Source organism: Hemitrygon akajei, chromosome 8 (assembly GCF_048418815.1).
Source record: "Hemitrygon akajei chromosome 8, sHemAka1.3, whole genome shotgun sequence".
Lineage (NCBI taxonomy): Eukaryota > Metazoa > Chordata > Chondrichthyes > Myliobatiformes > Dasyatidae > Hemitrygon > Hemitrygon akajei.
This window is the reverse complement of record NC_133131.1, coordinates 5,020,796-5,043,918: the sequence shown is the minus strand read 5'-3', so window position 1 is coordinate 5,043,918 and position 23,123 is coordinate 5,020,796. Positions and strand designations below refer to the sequence as shown.

At 44.7% G+C, this 23,123-nt stretch overlaps 1 protein-coding gene across 3 annotated transcripts in view; it reads right to left on the bottom strand.

Moving 5' to 3' along the window:
- LOC140731584 (flotillin-2-like) overlaps nucleotides 1–14,470 on the bottom strand; it is a 132,887-nt gene extending 118,417 nt beyond the window's left edge. For 2 of the 3 annotated variants that reach the window (XM_073053120.1, XM_073053119.1), the window contains exon 1: nucleotides 14,326–14,470. In XM_073053120.1, coding sequence (XP_072909221.1) covers nucleotides 14,326–14,374 — 49 coding nt within the window. In that variant the 5' untranslated portion in view covers nucleotides 14,375–14,470. The remainder of the gene's footprint in view (nucleotides 1–14,325) is intronic. The other variant, XM_073053121.1, reaches the window with a different exon arrangement.
- Nucleotides 14,471–23,123: the final 8,653 nt, after the last annotated feature.

The following is a 23,123-nucleotide window of genomic DNA, read 5'->3' as shown; positions in this document are numbered from 1 at the left end:
TGGCAACAGTACTGAGTTCCCTCCATTTGTGGACAAAATCTCTTACTGTGCACTAATGAACACTCAGGTCTTTAGAAATTCTTTTGTAGCCTTTTCCAGCTTCATACATCTCTATCATCCTTCTTCTAAGGTCCTCAAAGTTGTTTTGATCAAGGCATGGTGCACATAAAGAGATCTTTCTTGAGAGGAGCAGGCTCTGTCAGTAACCTGACTGTTGCTTTTTTTAAAGAAAAAAATAGGGCAGTGTACCTCTATAACCCACGCTTCCAGTCTCATCTCATTGATTGGAACAAATGACTCCAAATAGCTTTTGTAGAAGGCATTACCTCAGAGATATACCAGTTAGCTGAGTGGTGTCACATCAACAACCTTGCACTCAACGTCAGCAAGGCCAGAGCTGATTCTGAACTTCAGGAAGGATAAGACTAGGAGACAAAAAACAATCCTCAGAGGGATCAGAAGTAGAGAGAGTGAGCAATTTCAAGATCCTGGATGTCAGTATCTCTGAGAAACCAACTTGGGCACAACATATTGATGCAGTTGTAAAGGCTGCAAGATGGTGGCTATATTTCATTAGCAGTTTGAGGAGATTTGAGTTGTCAACTAAAACACTCGAAAATTTCTGCAAATGTACTGTGGAGAACACTCACTGTCCAGTATGGGGAGCTACTAGACAAGATGGAAACAAGTTACACAACATGTAAAATTAGTCAGCTCCATCTTCGGTACCAGCCTCCATAGTATCCAAGACATCTTCAAGGAGTGGTGCCTTGGAAGGTAGACCCCCACCACCCAGGTTATGCCCTCTTCACATTGTTACCATCGGGAAGGAAGTATAGAACTCTGAAGGTACACACTCAATGATTCAGGAACAACTTCTTCCCCTGTGCCATCCAATTTCTAAATGGACATTGAACCCATGAACACTACCTTACTACTTTTTTCCTGTTATTTTGCACTATATATTATACACATACACAAATATGTATGTGTGAATATATATTTACATACATATACACATAAATATATTTACACATATACACACACACACTCTTAATGCAACTCAAATTTTCCCCTCAATATTTATTTATTATGTATTTTATTGTACTGCTGCCGTAAAGTTAACAACTTTCACAATCTATGCTGGTGATATTAAATCTGATTCTGAATGAAAATGCCTCGTTAATGAGAGATCAGTGAAGAATGGCCAGACTGGTTCAAGGTGACAGGAAGGTAACAGTAATTCAAATAACCACCTGTTACAACAGTGGCGTGCAGAAGAGCCTCTCTAAACGCACAACACGTTGTACCTTGAACTGGATGTGCTACAGCAGCATAAGGCCACACCAGGTTCCATTCCTGTACCTAACAGAGTAGCCATTTTGTCAGGGATGTAGGAGGAAGGATTAAATTGATCATGAAGTACATTTTAATAGGTTGGCAAAACATTGTGGGTCGAAAGACCCATACTGTGCAGTACTATTCAGTGTTCTATTTCTTGAATTATTGCTCACCTCTAACTTCAAACTATATTTGAACCTCAAAAGGAAACACTTCACCTCAAACTACATCAAACCATAAAGCAAATTCGAAGAGAGTAGAAAACAAACAGTAGGTCACACTAACATTTGCAGAAGAATTAGGTCATGTGGGAGGAAGTCCCACGCTAGGCTCAAGTACAAGATCAGGGTCAAAACCAAAGTGCTTCACCAAGGGAGTGCTGCAATGTCAGAGGTGCTGCATTCCAGACGATATTCAACTGAAGATCTTTACACTATCACAGTTTGACTAATCATGTACCAGTGTTCAAAGAGCTACCCCAGCATCTTGGTCAATAATTATATCTCAACTGCCAAAAAGAGAAAAGTGCCTCCAGTTATTTATCACACTGCTCTTGGTTGGAACTTGTGATGAGCCTCCAGTGCTCACTATGTTTTAAAGACCTGAGAGGGAAGTTATTTTATTGGGATACGCATCATAACGTAAACCCAAGAACAAGAACATAGGAATGTATGAAGATGCCTTGCCTCAGGACCACACAAGACGTGGAAAGGGTGAGCAATTTCAAATTCCTAGGTGTCAACGCCTCTGAGGATCCATCCTGGACCCAACATATCGACGCAGCTACAAAAGTGGCATAACAACGGTTATATTTCATTAGAGTTTGAGGAGATTTGGTATGTCACCCAAAGACAATCGCAAATTTCAGATATACTGTGGAAAGTATTCTAACTGGCTGCATCACCAAACTGTATGGGGGGGGCTACTGTACACGATCAAAATGAGCTGCGGAACTATAAACTTAGTCAGCTCCATCACGGGCACTAGCTTCTCCGGCATCCAGGACACATCTTCAAGGAGTGTGACTGAAAAAGGAGGCATTCATCATTAAGGACATCACCCAGGTCATGCCTTGTCTCATTGCTACCATCAGGGAGGTGATACAGAAGCTTGAAGGCACATACAGAATTCAGGAACAGTTTTTTCCCCTCTACCATCTGATTTCTGAATGGACATTGAACCCATGAACACTACCTCACTACTTTTTACACTACTGTTAAATTGATTATTTACAAATTTATCATAACTAGAAAGAAGGTTCTTGGGAAACTGAAAGGACTGAGTGGACAAGTCACCTGGACCAGATGAATTCTGAAACAGGTAGCTGAAGAGATCGTGGCAGCATTAATAATGATCTTTCAAGAATCACTCAATCCTGGAATGGTTCTGTGAGGCTGGAAAATTGCAAATGTCACTCTACTTTTCAAGAAGAGAGTGAAGCAGAAGAAAGGAAACTATAGACCAGTCTGACCTCAGTGGTTGGGAAGATGCTGGAGTCGAATATTAAGGACGAGGTCTCAGGGTATTTGGAGGCACATGATAACATAGGCCATAATTGGCATGGTTTCCTCATGGGAAAATCTTGCCTGATAAATCTGTTGGAATTCTTTGAAGAAATAACAAGCAGGAATAGACAGAGGAGAATTGGTTAATGATGTGTACTTGGATTTTCAGAAGGCCTTTGACAAGGTGCCATGCGTGGCTACTTAACAAGTTATGAGCCCATGGTTTTACAAGAAAGATTCTTGCATAGATAAAACAGTGGCTATTTGGCAGGAGGCAAAGAGTGGGAATAAAGGGAGCCTTTTCTGGCTGGTTGCCAGTGACTAGTGGTGTTCCAAAGGGGTCTGTGTTGGGACTGATCCTTTTTAAGTTTGATGTCAATGTCCTGGATGATGGAATTGATGGCTTTATTGCTAAGTTTGTAGATGATACGAAGATAGGTGGAGGGGCAGGTAGTTTTGAGGAAGTAGAGAGCTGCAGAAGGATTTGGACAGGTTAGGAGAATAGGCAAAGTGGCAGAGGAAATAGGGTGTTGGGAAGTGTATGGGCATGTATTTTACTAGAAGAAATGAAAGGGTTGACTATTTTCCAAATGGAGAGAAAATACAAAAACTGAGATGCAAAAGGACTTGGGAGTCTTTGTGCAGGATTCACTAAAGGTTAACTTGCAGGTTGTGTGTGTGGTAAAGGTGGCAAATGTGATGTTAGCATCCATTTCAAGAGGACGAGAATATAAAAGCAAGGATGCAACATTGAAACTTTATAAAGCACTGGTGAGGCCTCAACTGAAGTATTGTGAGCAGTTTTGGGCCCCTTATCTCAGTAAATATGTGCTGAAACTGGAGAGGGCCCAAAAGATATAATGGAAATGATTCCAGGATTGAATGGCTTGTCATATGAACAGCATTTGACGGCTCTAGGCCTGTTTGCACTAGAATTCAGAAGAATGAGGGGCAACATAGAAACATAGAAAATAGGTGCAGGAGTAGGCCATTCGGCCCTTCGAGCCTGCACCGCCATTCAGTATGATCATGGCTGATCATCCAACTCAGAACCCTATACCTGCTTTCTCTCCATACCCCCGATCCCTTTAGCCACAAGGGCCATATCTAATTTCCTCTTAAATATAGCCAATGAACCGGCCTCAACTGTTTCCTGTGGCAGAGAATTCCACAGATTCACCACTCTCTGTGTGAAGAAGTTTTTCCTCATCTTGGTCCTAAAAGGCTTCCCCTTTATCCTTAAACTGTGACCCCTCGTTCTGGACTTCCCCAACATCGGAAACAATCTTCCTGCATCTAGCCTGTCCAATCCCTTTAGAATTTTATACGTTTCAATAAGATCCCCCCTCAGTCTTCTAAATTCCACTGAGTATAAGCCTAGTTGATCCAGTCTTTCTTCATATGAAAGTCCTGCCATCCCAGGAATCAATCTGGTGAACCTTCTCTGTACTCCCTCTATGGCAAGAATGTCTTTCCTCAGATTAGGGGACCAAAACTGCACACAATATTCTAGGTGTGGTCTCACCAAGGCCTTGTACAACTGCAGTAGAACCTCCCTGCTCCTGTACTCGAATCCTTTTGCTATGAATGCCAACGTACCATTTGCCTTTTTCACCGCCTGCTGTACCTGCATGCCCACCTTCAATGACTGGTGTACAATGACACCCAGGTCTCGTTGCATCTCTCCTTTTCCTAATCGGCCACCGTTCAGATAATAATCTGTTTTCCTGTTCTTGCAACCAAAGTGGATAATTATCCACATTAAATTGCATCTGCCATGAATTTGCCCACTCACCTAACCTATCCAAGTCACCCTGCATCCTCTTAGCATCCTCCTCACAGCTAACACCGCCGCCCAGCTTCGTGTAATCCACAAACTTGGAGATACTGCATTTAATTCCCTCGTTTAAATCATTAATATATATTGTAAACAACTGGGGTCCCAGCACCGAGCCTTGCGGTACCCCACTAGTCACTGCCTGCCATTCTGAAAAGGTCCCGTTTACTCCCACTCTTTGCTTCCTGTCTGCCAACCAATTCTCTATCCACATCAATACCATACCCCCAATACCATGTGCTTTAAGTTTGCACACTAATCTCCTGTGTGGGACCTTGTCAAAAGCCTTTTGAAAATCTAAATATACCACATCCACTGACTCTCCCCTATCCACTCTACTAGTTACATCTTCAAAAAATTCTATAAGATTCGTCAGACATGATTTTCCTTTCACAAATCCATACTGACTTTGTCCGATGATTTCACCTCTTTCCAAATGTGCTGTTATCACATCTTTGATAACCGACTCTAGCATTTTCCCCACCACCGATGTCAGACTAACCGGTCTATAATTCCCCAGTTTCTCTCTCCCTCCTTTTTTTAAAAAGTGGGGTTACATTAGCCACCCTCCAATCCTCAGGAACTAATCCAGAATCTAAGGAGTTTTGAAAAATTATCACTAATGCATCCACTATTTCTTGGGCTACTTCCTTAAGCACTCTGGGATGCAGACCATCTGGCCCTGGGGATTTATCTGCCTTTAATCCCTTCAATTTACCTAACACCACTTCCCTACTAACATGTATTTCCCTCAGTTCCTCCATCTCACTAGACCCTCGGTCCTTTACTATTTCAGGAAGATTATTTATGTCCTCCTTAGTGAAGACAGAACCAAAGTAGTTATTCAATTGGTCTGCCATGTCTTTGTTCCCTATAATCAATTCACCTGTTTCTGACTGTAAAGGACCTACATTTGTCTTGACCAATCTTTTTCTTTTCACATATCTATAAAAGCTTTTACAGTCAGTTTTTATGTTCCCTGCCAGCTTTCTCTCAATCTTTTTTCCCCTTTCCTAATTAAGCCCTTTGTCCTCCTCTGCTGGTCTCTGAATTTCTCCCAGTCCTCAGGTGTGCTGCTTTTTTTTTGCTAATTTATATGTTTCTTCTTTGGACTTGATACTATCCCTAATTTCCCTTGTCAGCCACGGGTGCACTACTTTCCCTGGTTTATTCTTTTGCCAAACTGGGATGAACAATTGTTGTAGTTCATCCATGCGATCTTTGTAACATTGAAATCTACCGAATGGTGAAATGCCTTGATACAGTGGATGTGGAGAGGATGTTTCTTCTGGTGGGAGAGTCTAAGACCAAAGGGGACAGCCTCAGAATAGAGGGACATCTTTTTAGAACCCAGAGACAAGAAGGAATTTCTTTAGCCAGAGAGTGATGAGTCTGTGGAATTCTTTGCCACAGGCAGCTGTGGAGCTATCAAGGATGACAGTAACCATCCAGAACATGTGGTGACACCTGCGGGCTGCCTCAGCACATCCTTGGTGTGTTAGTAGTTAACCCCAGGATAGTCTGGAGGGTTGTCAGAGGTTACAGCGGGACATCAACAGGATGCAGAACTGGGCTGAGAAGTGGCAGATGGAGTTCAACCCAGATAAGTACGAAGTGGTTCACTTTAGTAGGTCAAATTTGAAGACAATATAATATTAATGGTAGGACTCTTGGCAGTGTGGAGGATCAACAAGATCTTGGGGTCCATGTCCATAGGACACTCAAAGTTGCTATGCAGGTTGACAGTATTGTTAAGAAGGCATATTGTATGTTGGCCTTCATCAATTGTGGGATTGAGTTCAGCTATTACAGCTATATAAGACCTTAGTTAAACCCCACTTGGAGTACTGTGTTCAGTTCTGGTCACCCAATACAGGAAGGATGTGGAAGTCATAGAAAGGGTGCAGAGGAGATTTACAGGGATGTTGCCTGGATTGGAGAGCATGCCTTATGAGAATAGGTTGAGTGAATTTGGCCTTTTCCCCTTGGAGCAATGGAGGACGACAGGTGACCTATTAGAGGAGTACAAGATGATGAGAAGCATTGATTGTGTGGATAGCCAGAGGCTTTTTCCCCAGGGATGAGATGGCTAACATGAGGGGGCATGGTTTTAAGGTGCTTAGAAGTAGGTACAAGGGGGATGTCAGAGGCAAATTTTTCCACACTGAGAGTGGTGGGTGTGTGGAATGCATTGCCAGCGAAGGCAGAATAGGGTCTTTTAAGAGACTCTTAGATAGGTACATGAAGCTTTAAAAAAAAAATAGAGGTCTGTACGGTGGGGACATTCTAGGCAACTTCTAAAGTAGCTTACATGGTCACCACAACATTGTGGGCCGAAGGGCCTGTAATGTGCTGTAGATTTCTATGTTCTATGCTTCTGTGTTAAAGCAAATGACACATTTCACTTTATGTTTCAATGTACAGCTGCAAGTAAAAGCTTGTGAACCCTTTGCAATTACCTGGTTTTCTGCATCAATTGTTCATAAAATTCATCTAAGTGACAATAATAGACAAATACAATCTGATAAACTAATAACACAAACAACTGTACTTCTCATCAATACTGAGTATATCATTTAAACAATCAGCCTAAGTTCAAAAGAGTATTTGAACCTCAGGGATAATGCCTTCTACAAAAGCTATTTGGAGTCAGGTGTTCCAGTCAATGAGATGAGATTGGAGGTGTGGGTTGGGGTGGTGCCCTGCCCTGTAAAAAATACAAAGTCAGGTTACTGACAGAGCCTGCTCTTCTCAAGAAAGATCTCTTTATGTGCACCATGCCTTGATCAAAACAACTTTGAGGACCTTAGAAGAAGAATTGTCAAGATTCATGAAGCTGAAAAAGGCTACAAAACCATTTCTAAAGACCTGAGTGTTCATCAGTCCACAGCAAGAGAAACTGCCTACACATGGAAGAAATTCAGTACTACGCTATTCCCTCTAGGAGTGGGCATCCTGCAAAGATCACACCAAGAGCACAAAGTGCAACGCTGAAGGAGGTGAAAAAGAACCCAAGGGTAACAGCAAAAGACCTGCAGGAATCTCTAGAACTTGCTAAAGTCTCTGTTCATGTGTCCACTATATGAAAAACATTGAACAAGAATGGTGTTCATGGAAGGACACTACAGAGGAAACCACTGCTCTCCAAGAAAACATTGATGAACTGAAACAGTTACATATGGAGGAGTAGTCTAAAATTCCTCCTTACTGATCTACAAGTCTAATCAGCAGCTACAGGTAATGTTTGGTGTAGGTTATTGCTGCTAAAGGAGGTTCTACCAGTTATTAAATTCAAGGGCTCACATACTTTTTTCAGCCTGGTCTGTAAATGGTTAAACAATGTATTCAATAAAGACATGAAAAGTATAATTGTTTCATATTAGTTTAGGTAGATTGTGTTTGTCTAGTATTGACTTAGATGAAGATCAGACCACATTTTATGAGTAATTAATGCAGAAAACCAGGTAATTGCAAAGTGTTCACAAACCTTTTTCTTGCAACTATACATGTAATAAATCTAGATCAAAATCTGAAGGATATGGTACGGAAGTCTGAAGACCCACACTCAACGATTCAAGAACAGCCTTCTTCCCCCCTGCCATCTGAATGTTCCATAAAGACCACTTCAGTATTCCTTTTTTCCCACTATTTTATCATTTATAGTATTTTTCTGTCTCTACATTGTACTGCTGCCACAAAACAAATTTCACTTCTTAAATCAGTGATAATAAACCTGACATTGATTCTCACTTCCACTGTCCTTGTTCGTCATCTTCCTAACAGGGCAAAATTCAGGGAATTCTCCACCAAAAATTATTTAACACATGTACATCAATTAATATAGACTCATTTCCCACAACCTATGGACTCACTTTCAAGGACTATTCATCGCACCTTCTCAATTTCTATTGCTTATTTATTAGGAAGTTTTTTTTTCCTTTTGATATTTGCAGTTTGATGTCTTTTGCACATTGGTTGGTTGTCCATCTTATTTGCAGGTTTTTCATTGATTCTATTGTGTTGCTTTGTATGTACTGTGAATTCCTGCAAGAAAATGAATCTCATTGTAGTACATGGTGACATATATGTACAGGTAGTCCCCGAGTTACGAACGTCCGACTTACGGACAATTCGTACTTCAAACTGAGGAAGTCCGCCATTTTAAGTCGGATCGCGACGCCATCTGCCATTTTAAGTAATTGCTGTTGACACTGTGTTGAGTGTTTAACTTTGTAATTGGCTTAAAATTTTCTTAGTAAGATTCACCCTGACCCCACCCCCCGTTCCAGTCGGCTGGTGGCGCAGTGAGATCAGTGCCGGGCTGAAGAACAGAGTTTCCCAAGTTCGATCCAGTGATAGACCGTTCCTGTGCCAGGTTGATGTCGATCCAGTGACTCCCATACCATCCGTGCTGGGTTGACGTCGAGCTCGCAACTCGACCTCGTTAAAAAAAAAACACTGCCACCCCCAGTTTAAATTCCCACGTGGAATATTGTGGATGATCAAATACCCAAACCCAGCACAGCCCCCACTTGTCCCATTTAGCCTGTGTCAATGCGTGGTCCTTAGGACCCAGCGGACCTCGGGACCCGGCAAAGCTCAGGAGCCGCCTCCTGCAGTGTTTCTGTTCCATTGACGGGAAGCGATCGTGATTGAAAATAAAGTGGAAATAATAAAGCGTTTGGAAAGAGGTGAAACGCCATCGGTCATTGGAAAAGCATTAGGCTATAGTCGGTCAACGATTGGAACAATTTTAAAGGATAAAGTGAGAATAATGGAGCACGTGAAAGGCCCTGCCCCGATGAAAGCTACAATTATTACTAAGCAACGCAGTGGTTTAATTATTGGAATACATACGTTTCTTTAGTGTTTTATATGCATAGAAAGGTAAAATATATAGTATATACTAAGACAAACGTTTGACTAACTGACGCTAAATAATACTGGATGTACTTGTTCCAACTTCCGTACAAATCCGACTTAAAGATGGACTCAGGAACGGAACTCGTATGTAACCCGAGGACTGCCTGTACTTCGATAATAAATTTACTCTTTTTGAAACAAAGTGAAGTGTGTCATTTGCATTAACTAACACACGCCAAGGATGTGCTGGCGGCAGCCCGCAAGTGTCGCCACACATTCTATCAGCAGCACAGTACATCCATCCAGCAGGACAAGACAGAACACAAACAAGCCCTGATCCTCCTTCCCTACCACACACACTTACACAGTCCTCCAACCACAGGACAGGCTGGCTTCGGGTACCATCTGACTTGTAGACTCACAGACTTCCCTATGGGGCTCGCAGATGCAGGCTCAATTAATCTTTGAGCTTCAATGTTCTGTATCAACCCCCAACTTAAGGGGGGGGGGGGGGGGGGAAGATCCTGCCTGACCAATTCTGGCACCAACAAAGCCCTACTCTCCCTTGTCCAGCCACAAGATTCAAGATTGTTTAATGTCATTTCCATTACACAAGTGTAAAGGAGAATAAGATCCTTGTTACTCTGGATGCAATGCAGCACAAAAACACAAGACAAAGAACAGAATAACAGAAATACAATAAATATAAATACATAAGATAGCTTATAAAGATAAGCTATCCATAAAGGACAGGTTACACCTAAACCCAAAGGGGACCAATATCCTTGCAGGCAGGTTTGCTAAAGCTGTTGGGGGGAGTTACAACTAATTTGGCAGGGGAATAGGAACCGGAGTGATAGGACTGAGGGTGGGGTTGTTGATGTACAGTAATGAGGTTGTGGAGAAGCAGAGGCAGATGATTGGGTGGACACTGGATCACCGGGAAAAGACGCTGGAGAAGTAGTGCTGGGGACAAAGAAAGGGCAGATGAACTGAATAAGTATTTTGCATCAGGGCTCACTGTGGAAGACACTAACAGAATGCCAGAAACGAGTGTCAGAGGGCAAAAGCGAGTGCTGTTGCTATTACCAAGGAAGAAGTGATTAAGAAGCTGAGGTCTAAGGTAGATAAGTCACCTGGACCAGATAAACTACACACCAGGGTTCTGGAAGAGGTAGCTCAAGAGATTATGGTCTTCCAAGAATTACTAAATTTTGGAATGGTTCCTGGATACTAGAAAATTGCAAATGTCACTCCACTCTTTAAGAAGGGAGGGAGGCAGGGAAGCAGAAGAAAGGAAATTTTACTCTAATTAGCTTGGCTTCAGTAGTTGGGAAGATGTTCGAGTCCATTATCAGGGATGAAGTTTTGGGGCATGTGATAAAATAGGCCAAAGTCAGCAAGGTCTTCTAAAGGGGAAATTGTGCTTGACAATTCTGTGGGAATTCTTTGAGGATGTAACAGGCGGGACAGAGAAAGGAGAATCAGTTGATGTTGTTTATTTGGATTTTCAGAAGGCCTTTGACAAGGTGCCACACACGAGACCGCTTAAGAGCCCATGGTATTACAGTAAAGATACTGGGATGGATAGAAGATTGCCGGACTGGCAGGAGGCAGAGTGGGAATAAAGGGGGCCTTTTCTGGTTGGCTGCTGGTAACTAGTGGTGCACAGTAAGAGTTGGGACTGCTTCGTTTCACATTGTATGTCAATGATTTGGATGAAGAATTGAAGGCTTTGTGGCCAAGTTTGCAGACAATACAATGATAGGTGGAAGGGTAGGTAGTGTTGACGAAGCAAGGTGTTTTCAGAAGGACTTAGGCAGATCGGGGGAACGGGCAAAGAAGTGGCAGATGGAATATAATGTAGGGAAGTGCATCTTCATGCACTTTAGCAGAAGAAATGAAGATAAAAATGGAGAGAAAATTCAAAAATCAGAGGTGCAGAGGAACTTGGGAGAACTCGTGCAGGACTCCCTGAAGGTTAACTTGCAGGCTGAGTCGGTGGTGAGGAAGGCAATTGCAATGTTAGCATTCATTCTGAGAGGACTAGAATACAAGAGCAAATATGTAATGATGAGGCTTTATAAGGCATCGGTCACACCATACTTGGAGTATTGTAAATAGCTTATCTAAAAAACAATGCGCTTGCTTTGGAGAGAGACCAGAGGAGGATCATGAAAACGTCCCCAGGGTTGAAACGGTTGGTACACGAGAAGCGTTTGATAGCTCCAGACCTACACTCACTACAGTTTACAAGAATGTGGGAGGGATCTCATTGAAACCTATCGAATATTGAAAGGTCTGGACAGGATGGTTCCTATAGTTGGGGGGGGGGGGGGGGGTCAGGGACCAGAGGGCACAGCATCAGAATAGAGGGGCATCCATTTAGAACAGGGATGAGGAAAAACTTCTTTAGCCAGAGGGTGGTGTATTTGTGGAATTCTTTGCCACAGAACAAATCATATTTAAGCTGGAGGTTGTTAGATTCTTGATTAATCAGGGCAAAGGTTATGGAATGGAGGCAGAAGAATGGGGTAGAGAGAGAGAATACATCACCCATGATGGGATTGGCGGAACAGACAGACAGACATACTTTATTGATCCCGAGGGAAATTGGGCCGAATGGTCTAATTCTGCTCCTGGTTCTTATAAAGTGATGCTAAGCACAGGACTGTCTGCACATATGATGACTGACAAGAAGTGATAAAGTAGTGGTGGTGGGAGGTGTGGAGGTGTAGATCAGCCTTACTGCTTAGGGAAAGTAACTGCTTTTGAGGACGGTGGTCCTGGCATGGATGTTATGTACCCTCCTCCCTAATGGGAGTGAGTCTAGCACTCCATGAGCAGGGTGGATGGGATCCTTCATGATGTTATTGGACCCTTTTCCAGCACCTTTCTGTATACAAGACCTTGATGATGGGCGGACTGGTACTGGCGATGCACTGGGCAGTTTTGTCTACCCACTGTAAAATCTGCATAACAGCATTTGAAACTGACAGGCACAGTGCAAATTCTTAATCAGTTCAGAGATTAACATTTTCTTTACATGAGTCATGGAAGTGTGAAATGTACGTCGGTATGACAGACTGGAAATTTCTTCCTTAACTGCAATGCCTTCAACGGCTTCTTACGTAACAGATGGTGAAATCTGAGGTGCTGAAATGAAACCCAAATCCATGCTTCGCACTGTATTGAACGGTTTGAACAATTACCACATAACCCCATTTATCACTTCCTCCAAGTGGAAAAATACTGGACTTGTGTAGTACTCTGGTCTACAGTCAATCACACATCCGTAGTTACACACCCTCCATCACACATGTCAACCATATAAAAAATCACTGCAATGGAATCGTGAGCTATATTTTGTGCACACAAACATGATTTCACCACAAGTAACAGATTATCTATTATTCAAACGCCTCAATCCCAAAAAGGATAACAATGACAATGCAGAAAAAAAATTATATTGTACAACCAACTTCTCCTGCAGGCTTTTAAATCTCTAACCAGAAAATGCTAAACCTTTCTTGCCACTGAGTTGAACAATGGAATGTAATCATTAGACAACCAAAAAAAAGAAACCTCCGAGAGGCCCTGAGGGCATCAAAGGTTATGAGGAAAAGGCAGGAGAATGAGTTTGAGAGGGAAAATAAGTCAGCCGTGATCAAATGCCAGAGAAGACTTGATGGGCTGAATTCTGCTCCTGTGCCTTACAGTCAAGTTCTAACACACTCAAAATGCCGAAGGAACTCAGCATGCCAGGCAGCATTTACGGAGGAGGATAAATCAAAAATGTTTCAGGGCGAGAACCTTCATCAGAATGGGAAAGGAAGAGGGCAGAAACCAAAAGAAGTTGAGGGGGGATGGTAAGCTGGCAGGTGATACGCGAGACCAGGTGAGGGGGGGGGGGGACGATGAGTGGGTGAGGAGGTAGGTTTGAGGGTGGGAGGGTGGGGGTGAGCCGGGGGGGGGGGGTGCTTGGTGGGAGGGTGGGGTGAGCCGGGGGGGGGTGCTTGGCGGGAGGGTGATGTGAGCCAGAGGGGGGGTTTGGCGGAAAGGTGATTGTGAGATGGGGAGAGGGGTTTGGCAGGAAGGTGGGGGTGAGCTGGGATGCAGGCTTGGCCAGAGGGTGGGGAGTTTTACGGGAGGCTGGGGGTTGAGCTGGGTGTCGGGGTGAGTGGGGAAGGGGGAAATGGGAGGGGTGGATGAAGTGAGAAACTGGGAACAGCTAGGATGAAGAGTGAAATGGCTAAGGCTGGCACAACATAAAAATAAGGGCACTTAATTCCTCTCCATAGATGCTGCCTGACCTGCTGAGTTCTTCTAGCATTTTGTGTGTTGCTCTTGATTTCTAGCATCTGCAGAATAGCTTCTGTTCCGAAAATAAAACACAAGTTAAAAGGATTATTAGAGAAAACTTTAAGGATAACCAGTGCGTTATGAATAAACTAACTTTACGTTACAATATTTTTTTAAGTTTGAGTTGAGCCCAAATCCCCCAAAATTGTAAGGGGCGCAAGTAGAGCAACTGGTGGATCGAGTCACTGATGCGCCCCAAACCCCTTCCAAGATCCAGACCCCAGCCCGACCCCGACCCCGACCCGCGCCCCGGACCCCGGACCCCAGCCCTCGGCTCCACCCCTTTGCCTGTGCGGCCTAGCGCCCCGGAAATTGAACCCAGACCCACCTCCCTGGATCCCCACCACTTTACCTCCCAGGAGCCTTTCCCTCTGCTCTCCCCAGCGGGAACACTCCACCCCCGCCAGCTCAGGTTACCTGACACGATCAGCGCTTCGTTGGGTCCCACCGTGTGACAATTGCCCATCTTCGCCGCCCGCCTCTGCCCCTCAACGCCTCACAACAACAAGGCGCAGGAGCCGCCCAACGCAATCGTCTCTCCACGCCCCCTCGCTGTGGAGCGGAAGACACCGCCACCGCCGTTGTCCCACTAAAATAATTCCCACGGCCAAAGGAGTGCGGGGCACAAGTTTCTGCCCCCATCGGTGCTTAATTAAAACCGTCCCTCCAGCCAAAGGAGAGCGGGGCGGAAGTCTCTGCCCCCATCGTTGCTTCACTACAACTGTCCTCACGGCCAACACGCTTGCGGGGCGGAAGTCATTGCCTTTGCCCCTACCGGTGTTACCCAAAAATTGCACCGGACAAGTTTGCAATTCCAGTGTCAATTGCTCAACGAATAAGTTTCTACATTTTGAAATTACTTAATAACGGTCGATCGTTGCTTATTATTTCTGCAATTTCTCACCGATAATTACTTAAAATTACTTAATAACGAACGACTGTTGCTTATTATGTCTAAAAGGTCACGATTCCTATTAGATCCCTTCTTCATGAGCGCTTTACCTCTTCCACCTATCCCCTCCCAGTTGCTTTCTGCATCTCTTTTCCCCACCCACCCACCTTCCTCTTCACCTGGTTTTACCTATTACTTTTCTTTCCAGTCCTGATGAAGGTCTCGGCCGAAAACTTTAACTGAATATTTCCCTCCATAAATGGTGCCTGACCTGCTGAGTTCCTTGAGCATTTTATGTGTATGGCTCTGGACTTAAAGCAGAATCTTTTGTTTATCTTTCTTAAAAGTCTTCCTGTCTTTAATCTTTTCCCTGGGATCTCCCTGCACTGACCTGTTGCCTGTTGTGTTGGAATCTCCTGTATTCATTATTTTTAATTAACTCGGTTCCTTCAACAAATCAGCATTTTCGTACAAATTTCTACCTATACATGTATTTAAATAGTAAATTATTAAAAGCATTGATACTGGAAATAAAAACTAAAAAATATGGAATTATTTGTCATCTGATAAAGTGTCTCTGCCTGAAATATTAACAGTTCTTCTCTCTCCATGGATACAATCTGACTTTCTGAATGTGTTCAATATTTTATGTTTCTATATCTGTTTGTAGATGATCACTGCCCATTTATTCATTGCCTTTTTTAAAGAATCATAATCAGGTATGCGTTGTGAAATGTGTTAACTTAACAGCAGCAGTTGAATTCAATACATGATAATATACAAATCAATAAAGCGATTATAGTTAAGTATACATATATATATATAACAAATAAAGCTAACCTTATAATATATATTGCATATATAATATATATAATAAGGTTAGCTTTATTTGTCACATATACATCGAAACATGGAGTGAAATGAGTCGTTTGTGTCAACAACCAACACAGTCTGACGATGTGCTGGGTGCCACACTTCCAGCACCAACATAGCATGCCCACAACTCACTGAACATCTGTGGAATGTGGGAGGAAACCAGAGCGCCCAGAGGAAGCTCACACAGTCAAGGGGAGAATATACAAACTCTTTACTGACAGAAGCAGGAATTGAATGCCAAATGCTGGTACTGTAAAACATTACACTAGCTGCTACGCTACTCTGCCACCCGTTGTTTTTTACACAGGGATTGCTGGGTTACTGGAATCGACTGCCAGGGTTGGTGGTAGACCAGATATGAGAGTGATATTTAAGAGGCATTTAAATAGATAGAGAATGGAAAGCAGGTGGACTGACATTGTGGTAGGAATGAAGGACCCATTTCTGTGCTGTACTGCTCTGTGTTGGATGTTTATGTGAAATCAGTGGGGACGGATGAGCTGCTAGAGGGAGTGTGCTGTTGCCAGGTTCACCACCAGGAGGCAGTGATGGCCAGGAAGGTGTCGACAAAATGTTGGCACTGGAGGTTCGCTCCATCCCCTCCAACTCCTCACTGCAACCCCTATCTGAAAACCACTTCTCACATTCACGTTCTCTTCCGGCACCACCTCAGCCTCTGGGCACAACCAACCACCTTCTCCATCTCATCACTAACTGGCCTGCTCCTGACACCACTGACAGAGGCCACATTAATAAGAGCCCCTGTAAAGAACACACACTCAAAAAGGGGCCCCCATTAAAAATAACACAACAAGGACCCCAATACCAACCTCAGGGATTTCTGGTAAATATAGACCCAGGAAAAATTTACCACCCTGGAAGTATTCCAGACAGCCCTCAGTAAACACAGAAAAATATTACAAAAGTGGTGGATACAGCTTTGCGTCACTACCACTGAGTACATCGACAAGGTGCATCCACAGGAAAACAGCACCAAGAACCCCACCGTCCAGGCCATGCTTTCTTCTCATTGCCGCCATCAGGAGCTTCAGGACCCACTCGGGGTTAATGGCAGGACTCTGAGCGATGTGGAGGAACAGAGGGTCTTTCGATTCCTCAAAGTTGCCACACAAGTTGATAGGGTTGCTAAGCCTTGATCAGACAGGAGATTGAGTTCAAGAGCATGAGGTAAGTTTGTTTCAATCAAAGTAAACTTTACTCATAATAAAAAAATGACAATGAATCCTGCAATGCCTTTTCATTCTTCACGTTGATAGTCAACACGTTCAGTACTGTTCTATTCCATTCCTACACACCAAAAGCACTGCTGCTGCTACTCATGTGGCCTCCTGGTGGGGGGGGGGGGGGTACACAACTACAATAATTGAGGGGCTTCCTCAGCCAGCCCAGCCACTCCCTCTCCAGAAGCACAAGAACCCTTCCCAACCAAGAGCCATGAGGTAATATTGCAGCTCTGGTTACAACACAACATGATAGCTGGAAGAGGTGAAGCGCTGAAGAAGGAGGAATCTGGTAGAAGGTGAGAGTGGACTGTGGGAGAAAGAGAAGAAGAAGAGGAACCAGAGGGAGGTGATGGGCCGGTGAGGAGAAGGGGAAGGGTAAGAGGGGTACCAGAAAAGGGTCTGGGAAGAAAGAGAAGGGGGAAGAGGGAAGAAGTTACCAAATATTGGAGAAACCGATGTTCATGCCATCAGGTTGGAGGCTACTCAGATGGAGTAGAGAGTGTTGCTCCTCCAACCTGAGAGTGGTCTATTGTGACAGTAGAGGAGGCCCAGGACTGACATGTCAGAATGGAAATGGGAATTCGAACTGAAATGGGTGACCACCAGTAAATGTTGCCTTTCGTGGCAGCTGGAGCAAAGGTTCTCGACCGCCACAAACGAAGGTGCTCTGGAACAAGCACCCTAGGGTGTAAATACTGACACACAATCAGGGGCTGCCTGAAAATAAAGGCACCTATACCATTGACGACATCCTCAAGAGGTGGTGCCTCAAGTAGGCAGTATCCATCACTAAGGACCCTCACCACTCGGGATGTGGCTTCTTCTCATTACCACCATTGGGAAGAGGGTACAGGACAGCACAGCGGACCATGGAGGAAAGGAAGGGAGGAGGCGCACCAGAGGGAGGTGAAGAGCTACACTCAATGGTTCAGTAACAGCTTTTCCCTCTCTGCCGTCAGATATTTGATTGTCCATGAACCTCTTCATACCTTTTTCCCATTACTGTATTTATTCATTTTGGTCTGTGAGGTTGTCATGACAGTGGGGAGGTTGGTGGGGATGAGCTCCCACTACCTATTAAATTATCCCAATGGCGTGCATCTCAAATAGCCTCTGACAACCAAGTCCAGCTCCTTCGTGTGTGGCTTAGCTACTAAGCCCAGTGGAACCTTTTTCTACCGACAGGAGAAGGGGTAAAAGCAGGTTACTGGCCCCTTAAAACCAGTTGCTGTGGGCAAGATGGTTGGCAGCCCATCTAGAAGGAAAGCTCTGTTCTCAAACGTCTGCTGCCTTGTGGCTGTACCCACTCATGGGGAAGGTTTCAGAGGGAAAAATCCAGAGCTACAATCCCCAAGGCAATCCCACTTTGAGTTCAACACTGACTGGAAAATCCTGCGATGCTGCTGGTACCAAACGGTATTGGTCTCTGCCATTCCTTTGGGTTCATCAAATGGCAGAGAGGGGGAGCTTGCTCACCATATTGTATTGCCCTGGCTTGTGTATTTAGACAGCTAGGACACAATATCCACGGTCACCCCTGACCAACAGAAGACTCCGAGTATTTATTCTGTAATTTTGTGTCTTTGCACTGTGCTACTGCTGCAAAACAACAGGTTTCACGTCATTATAAGACAGTGATTCTGATCAGATTCCAACACTGGGTCTGGTGCCGTGATCACTGTTACTTGTCCAACCAATAACTGATATGTAAGTGGGTTGATTAATAAGTTTTCTTTGGTGGAGCAGAATATCAAGAAGAGTCTGCAAAACAGTAAATCCTTTTTTTCTCTGTAACTGATAATCTCTCATGGTTGAGTTCAAGATCCAAGAGGTAATGTTGCTGCTCTATAAAACCCTGGTTAGACCACACTTGGAGTATTGTGTTCAGTCCTGGTCACCTCATTATAGGATTTTTTAATTTATTATTATTATTATTATTATTGTTATTATTATTATTATTATTATTATTATTATTATTATTATTATTATTGTTGTTGTTGTTGTTGTTGTTGTTGTTGTTGTTGTTGTTGATATAATAATTATTAATGATAATTATAATAATTATTATTAGAATAAGTATGTCCTCATTATAGGACATACTCCCTCGGGATCAATCAAGTATGTCTGTCTGTAATGTTGCTGCTCTATAAAACCCTGGTTAGACCACACGGAGTATTGTGTTCAGTCCTGGTCACCTCATTATAGGAAGCATGTGGAAGCTTTAGAGAGGGTGCAGAGGAGATTTATCAGGATGCTGTCTGGATTTGAGAGAATGTCTTATAAGCACAGGTCATAACGACCTATCATCAAGTTCTGACCAGTTAGGTCTTTTCTCCCTGGAGCAAAAGAACTTCATGGTTACTTGATAGAGGTTTACAGTTAAGAGGCATAGTGGAAGCCAGAACCTTTTTCCCCAGGGTGGAAATGGCTAATATGAGGGGGGAACTCAGCTGGTCAGGCAGCATCTATGGAGAGAAATAAACAGTCAATGTTTCAGGCTGAGACCCTTGGTCAGAACTCAGCAGAACATCTGCAGAATCTATAAAAAGAGGTGGCAAATTTAGAGGCAATTGGCAGAAAGTTCTGTTATCATGGGATGTCAGAGGTAGGTTTTTTACACAGGGAGTGGTGAGAGTGTGGAATACTTGACACAACATTGTGTGCCGAAGAGCCTATACTGTACTGCTCTATGTAATACTCTGTCTGGAGTTCAGAATGGCTAAACCTGCACTTAGCCACTTTGAATTCTACCTGGCAAAGATTTGCTCACTTAGGTAATGATACTTGTTCCTTTACAACCTTCTGTTCACACAATTCACTAAAGAGCGGTGTTTTTTTAAAATCTATTCAAGGGATGTGGGTTTCACAGACAGAGCCAGCATTGAACTGCCCAACCCCAGATGCCCTTGAAAAGATGGACAGCCCAGTCCATCACAGCAAAAGCCGTTCCCACCGTTCAGCACGTTTACAAAGAGCACTGCCACAAGAAAGCAGCATCCATCACCAAGGACCCCACTATTCTTGCTGCTACCATCAGGCACGAAACAGAGGAGCCTTAGGTCCCACACCAAAAGGTTCAGGAACAGTTACTACCCTTCCGCCATCAGGCTTCTGAACCAGTGTGGATAACAGATAAGCACAACTCTGAACTGGTTCCACCACCTACAGACACACTTTCAAGGATTTTACAACTCACGTTCCCAGTATTAGTTTTTTTTATTTACACATTGGTTATTTGTCAGTCTTTGTTTATGTATAATTTTTCATAAATTCTATTGTTATTTTCCCCAGTAAATACCTGTAAGAGAGTGAATCTCAGAGCAGTACATGGTGACATGTATGTACTCTGATACTAAATTTACTTTGACCTTGAATTTCTTGAATCGTTGCCCTTCTTGAGCTGTGGGATCACTCAGAATACTGTCAGGGAGAGAATTCCAGCTTGTTGACCCACTGACAGAAGAAGTGGAGAGGCTCCCTGTATGTACCATCTAGGTGTGTGTCTGGCGGGATGACTCCAGGGTCTGCTGTTCCTGCTGGGGACCCCCTGTAAATCTGGACATATTACAAAGGACCCCTGCAAACACTGACACGTTTCTCACGAAAAACTTATAGGGGCCTCCTGAAAATACACACACCCTCTCGGAGGCACTGTGAAAACACTGCATTAATAACAAGAACTTTCTGAAAAATAGAGGATCCTCCATAACTACTGAGCGAGTTTCTCAGAGAGCCTCTTGTAAATAGCGACACACACACGGGTTCCTGTATAACTATTGTCAGATCTCTGGGCACCCATACGGAGACACACCCTGTAAGACTTGACATAGGGGATCTGTCTACACAATGACATAGCACATTCTAACACACTCCGGAGACCCCCTGTAAATACTGACACACTCCCCGGGACCCCCTGTAAATACAGACACACTCCCCGGCACCTCCTGTAAATACTGACACACTCCCCGGGACCCCCTGTAAATACAGACACACTCCCCGGGACCTCCTGTAAATACTGACACACACCCCGGGACCCCCTGTAAATAATAACACACTCCCCGGGACCTCCTGTAAATAATGACACAATCCCCAGGACCCCCTGTAAATACTGACACACTCCCCGGGACCCCCTGTAAATAATGACACACTCCCCGGGACCCCCTGTAAATAATGACACACTCCCGGGACCTCCTGTAGGTACTGACACACTCCCCGGGACCTCCTGTAAATAATGACACACTCCCCGGGACCCCCTGTAAATACTGACACACTCCCCAGGACCTCCAGTAAGTACTGACACAATCCCCGGGACCTCCTGTAAATAATGACACACTCCCCGGGACCCCCTGTAAATACTGACACAATCCCCGGGACCTCCTGTAAATACCGACACACTCCCCGGGACCCCCTGTAAATACTGACACAATCCCTGGGACCTCCTGTAAATATTGACACACTCCCCGGGTCCCCCTGTAAATACTGACACAATCCCCGGGTCCCCTGTAAATACTGACACACTCCCTGGGACCTCCTGTAAATAATGACACACTCCCCGGGACCTCCTGTAAGTATTGACACAATCCCCGGGACCCCCTGTAAATACTGACACAATCCCCGGGACCTCCTGTAAATATTGACTCACTCCCCGGGACCCCCTGTAAATAATGACACACTCCCCAGGTCCCCTGTAAATACTGACACACTCCCCGGGACCTCCTGTAAATAATGACACACTCCCTGGGACCTCCTGTAAGTACTGACACAATTCCCGGGACCTCCTGTAAATACTGACACACTCCCCGGGACCCCCTGTAAATAATGACACACTCCCCGGGACCCTCTGTAAATAATGACACAATCCCCGGGACCCCCTGTAAATACTGACACACTCCCCGGGACCTCCTGTAAATACTGACACACTCCCCGGGACCTCCTGTAAATACAGACACACTCCCCAGGACCTCCTGTAAATACTGACACACTCCCCGGGACCTCCTGTAAGTACTGACACAATGCCCGGGACCCCCTGTAAATACTGACACACTCCCCGGGACCCCCTGTAAATAATGACACACTCCCCGGGACCCCCTGTAAATAATGACACACTCCCCGGGACCCCCTGTAAATACTGACACAATCCCCGGGACCTCCTGTAAATATTGACACACTCCCCGGGACCCCCTGTAAATACTGACACACTCCCCGGGTCCCCTGTAAATACTGACACACTCCCCGGGACCTCCTGTAAATACTGACACACTCCCCGGGACCCCCTGTAAATAATGACACACTCCCCGGGACCCCCTGTAAATAATGACACAATCCCCGGGAACTCCTGTAAATACTGCACACTCCCCGGGACCTCCTGTAAATACTGACACACTCCCCGGGACCCCCTGTAAATACTGACACAATCCCTGGGACCCCCTGTAAATAATGACACAGTCCCCGGGACCTCCTGTAAATACTGACACACTCCCCGGGACCCCCTGTAAATAATGACACACTCCCCGGGACCCCCGGTAAATACTGACACACTCCCCGGGACCTCCTGTAAATAATGACACAATCCCCGGGACCCCCTGTAAATAATGACACAATCCCCGGGACCCCCTGTAAATACTGACACACTCCCCGGGACCCCCTGTAAATAATGACACACTCCCCGGGACCCCCTGTAAATAATGACACAATCCCTGGGACCCCCTGTAAATACTGACACACTCCCCGGGACATCCTGTAAATACTGACACACTCACCGGGACCCCCTGTAAATACAGACACACTCCCCGGGACCTCCTGTAAATACTGACACACTCCCCGGGACCTCCTGTAAGTACTGACACAATGCCCGGGACCTCCTGTAAATAATGACACACTCCCTGGGACCCCCTGTAAATACTGACACACTCCCCGGGACCCCCTGTAAATAATGACACACTCCCCGGGACCCCCTGTAAATAATGACACAATCCCCGGGACCTCCTGTAAATACTGACACACTCCCCGGGACCCCCTGTAAATACTGACACACTCCCCGGGACCCCCTGTAAATACTGACACAATCCCTGGGACCTCCTGTAAATAATGACACACTCCCCGGGACCCCATGTAAATACTGACACACTCCCCGGGACCCCCTGTAAATAATGACACACTCCCCGGGACCTCCTGTAAATACTGACACACTCCCCGGGACCTCC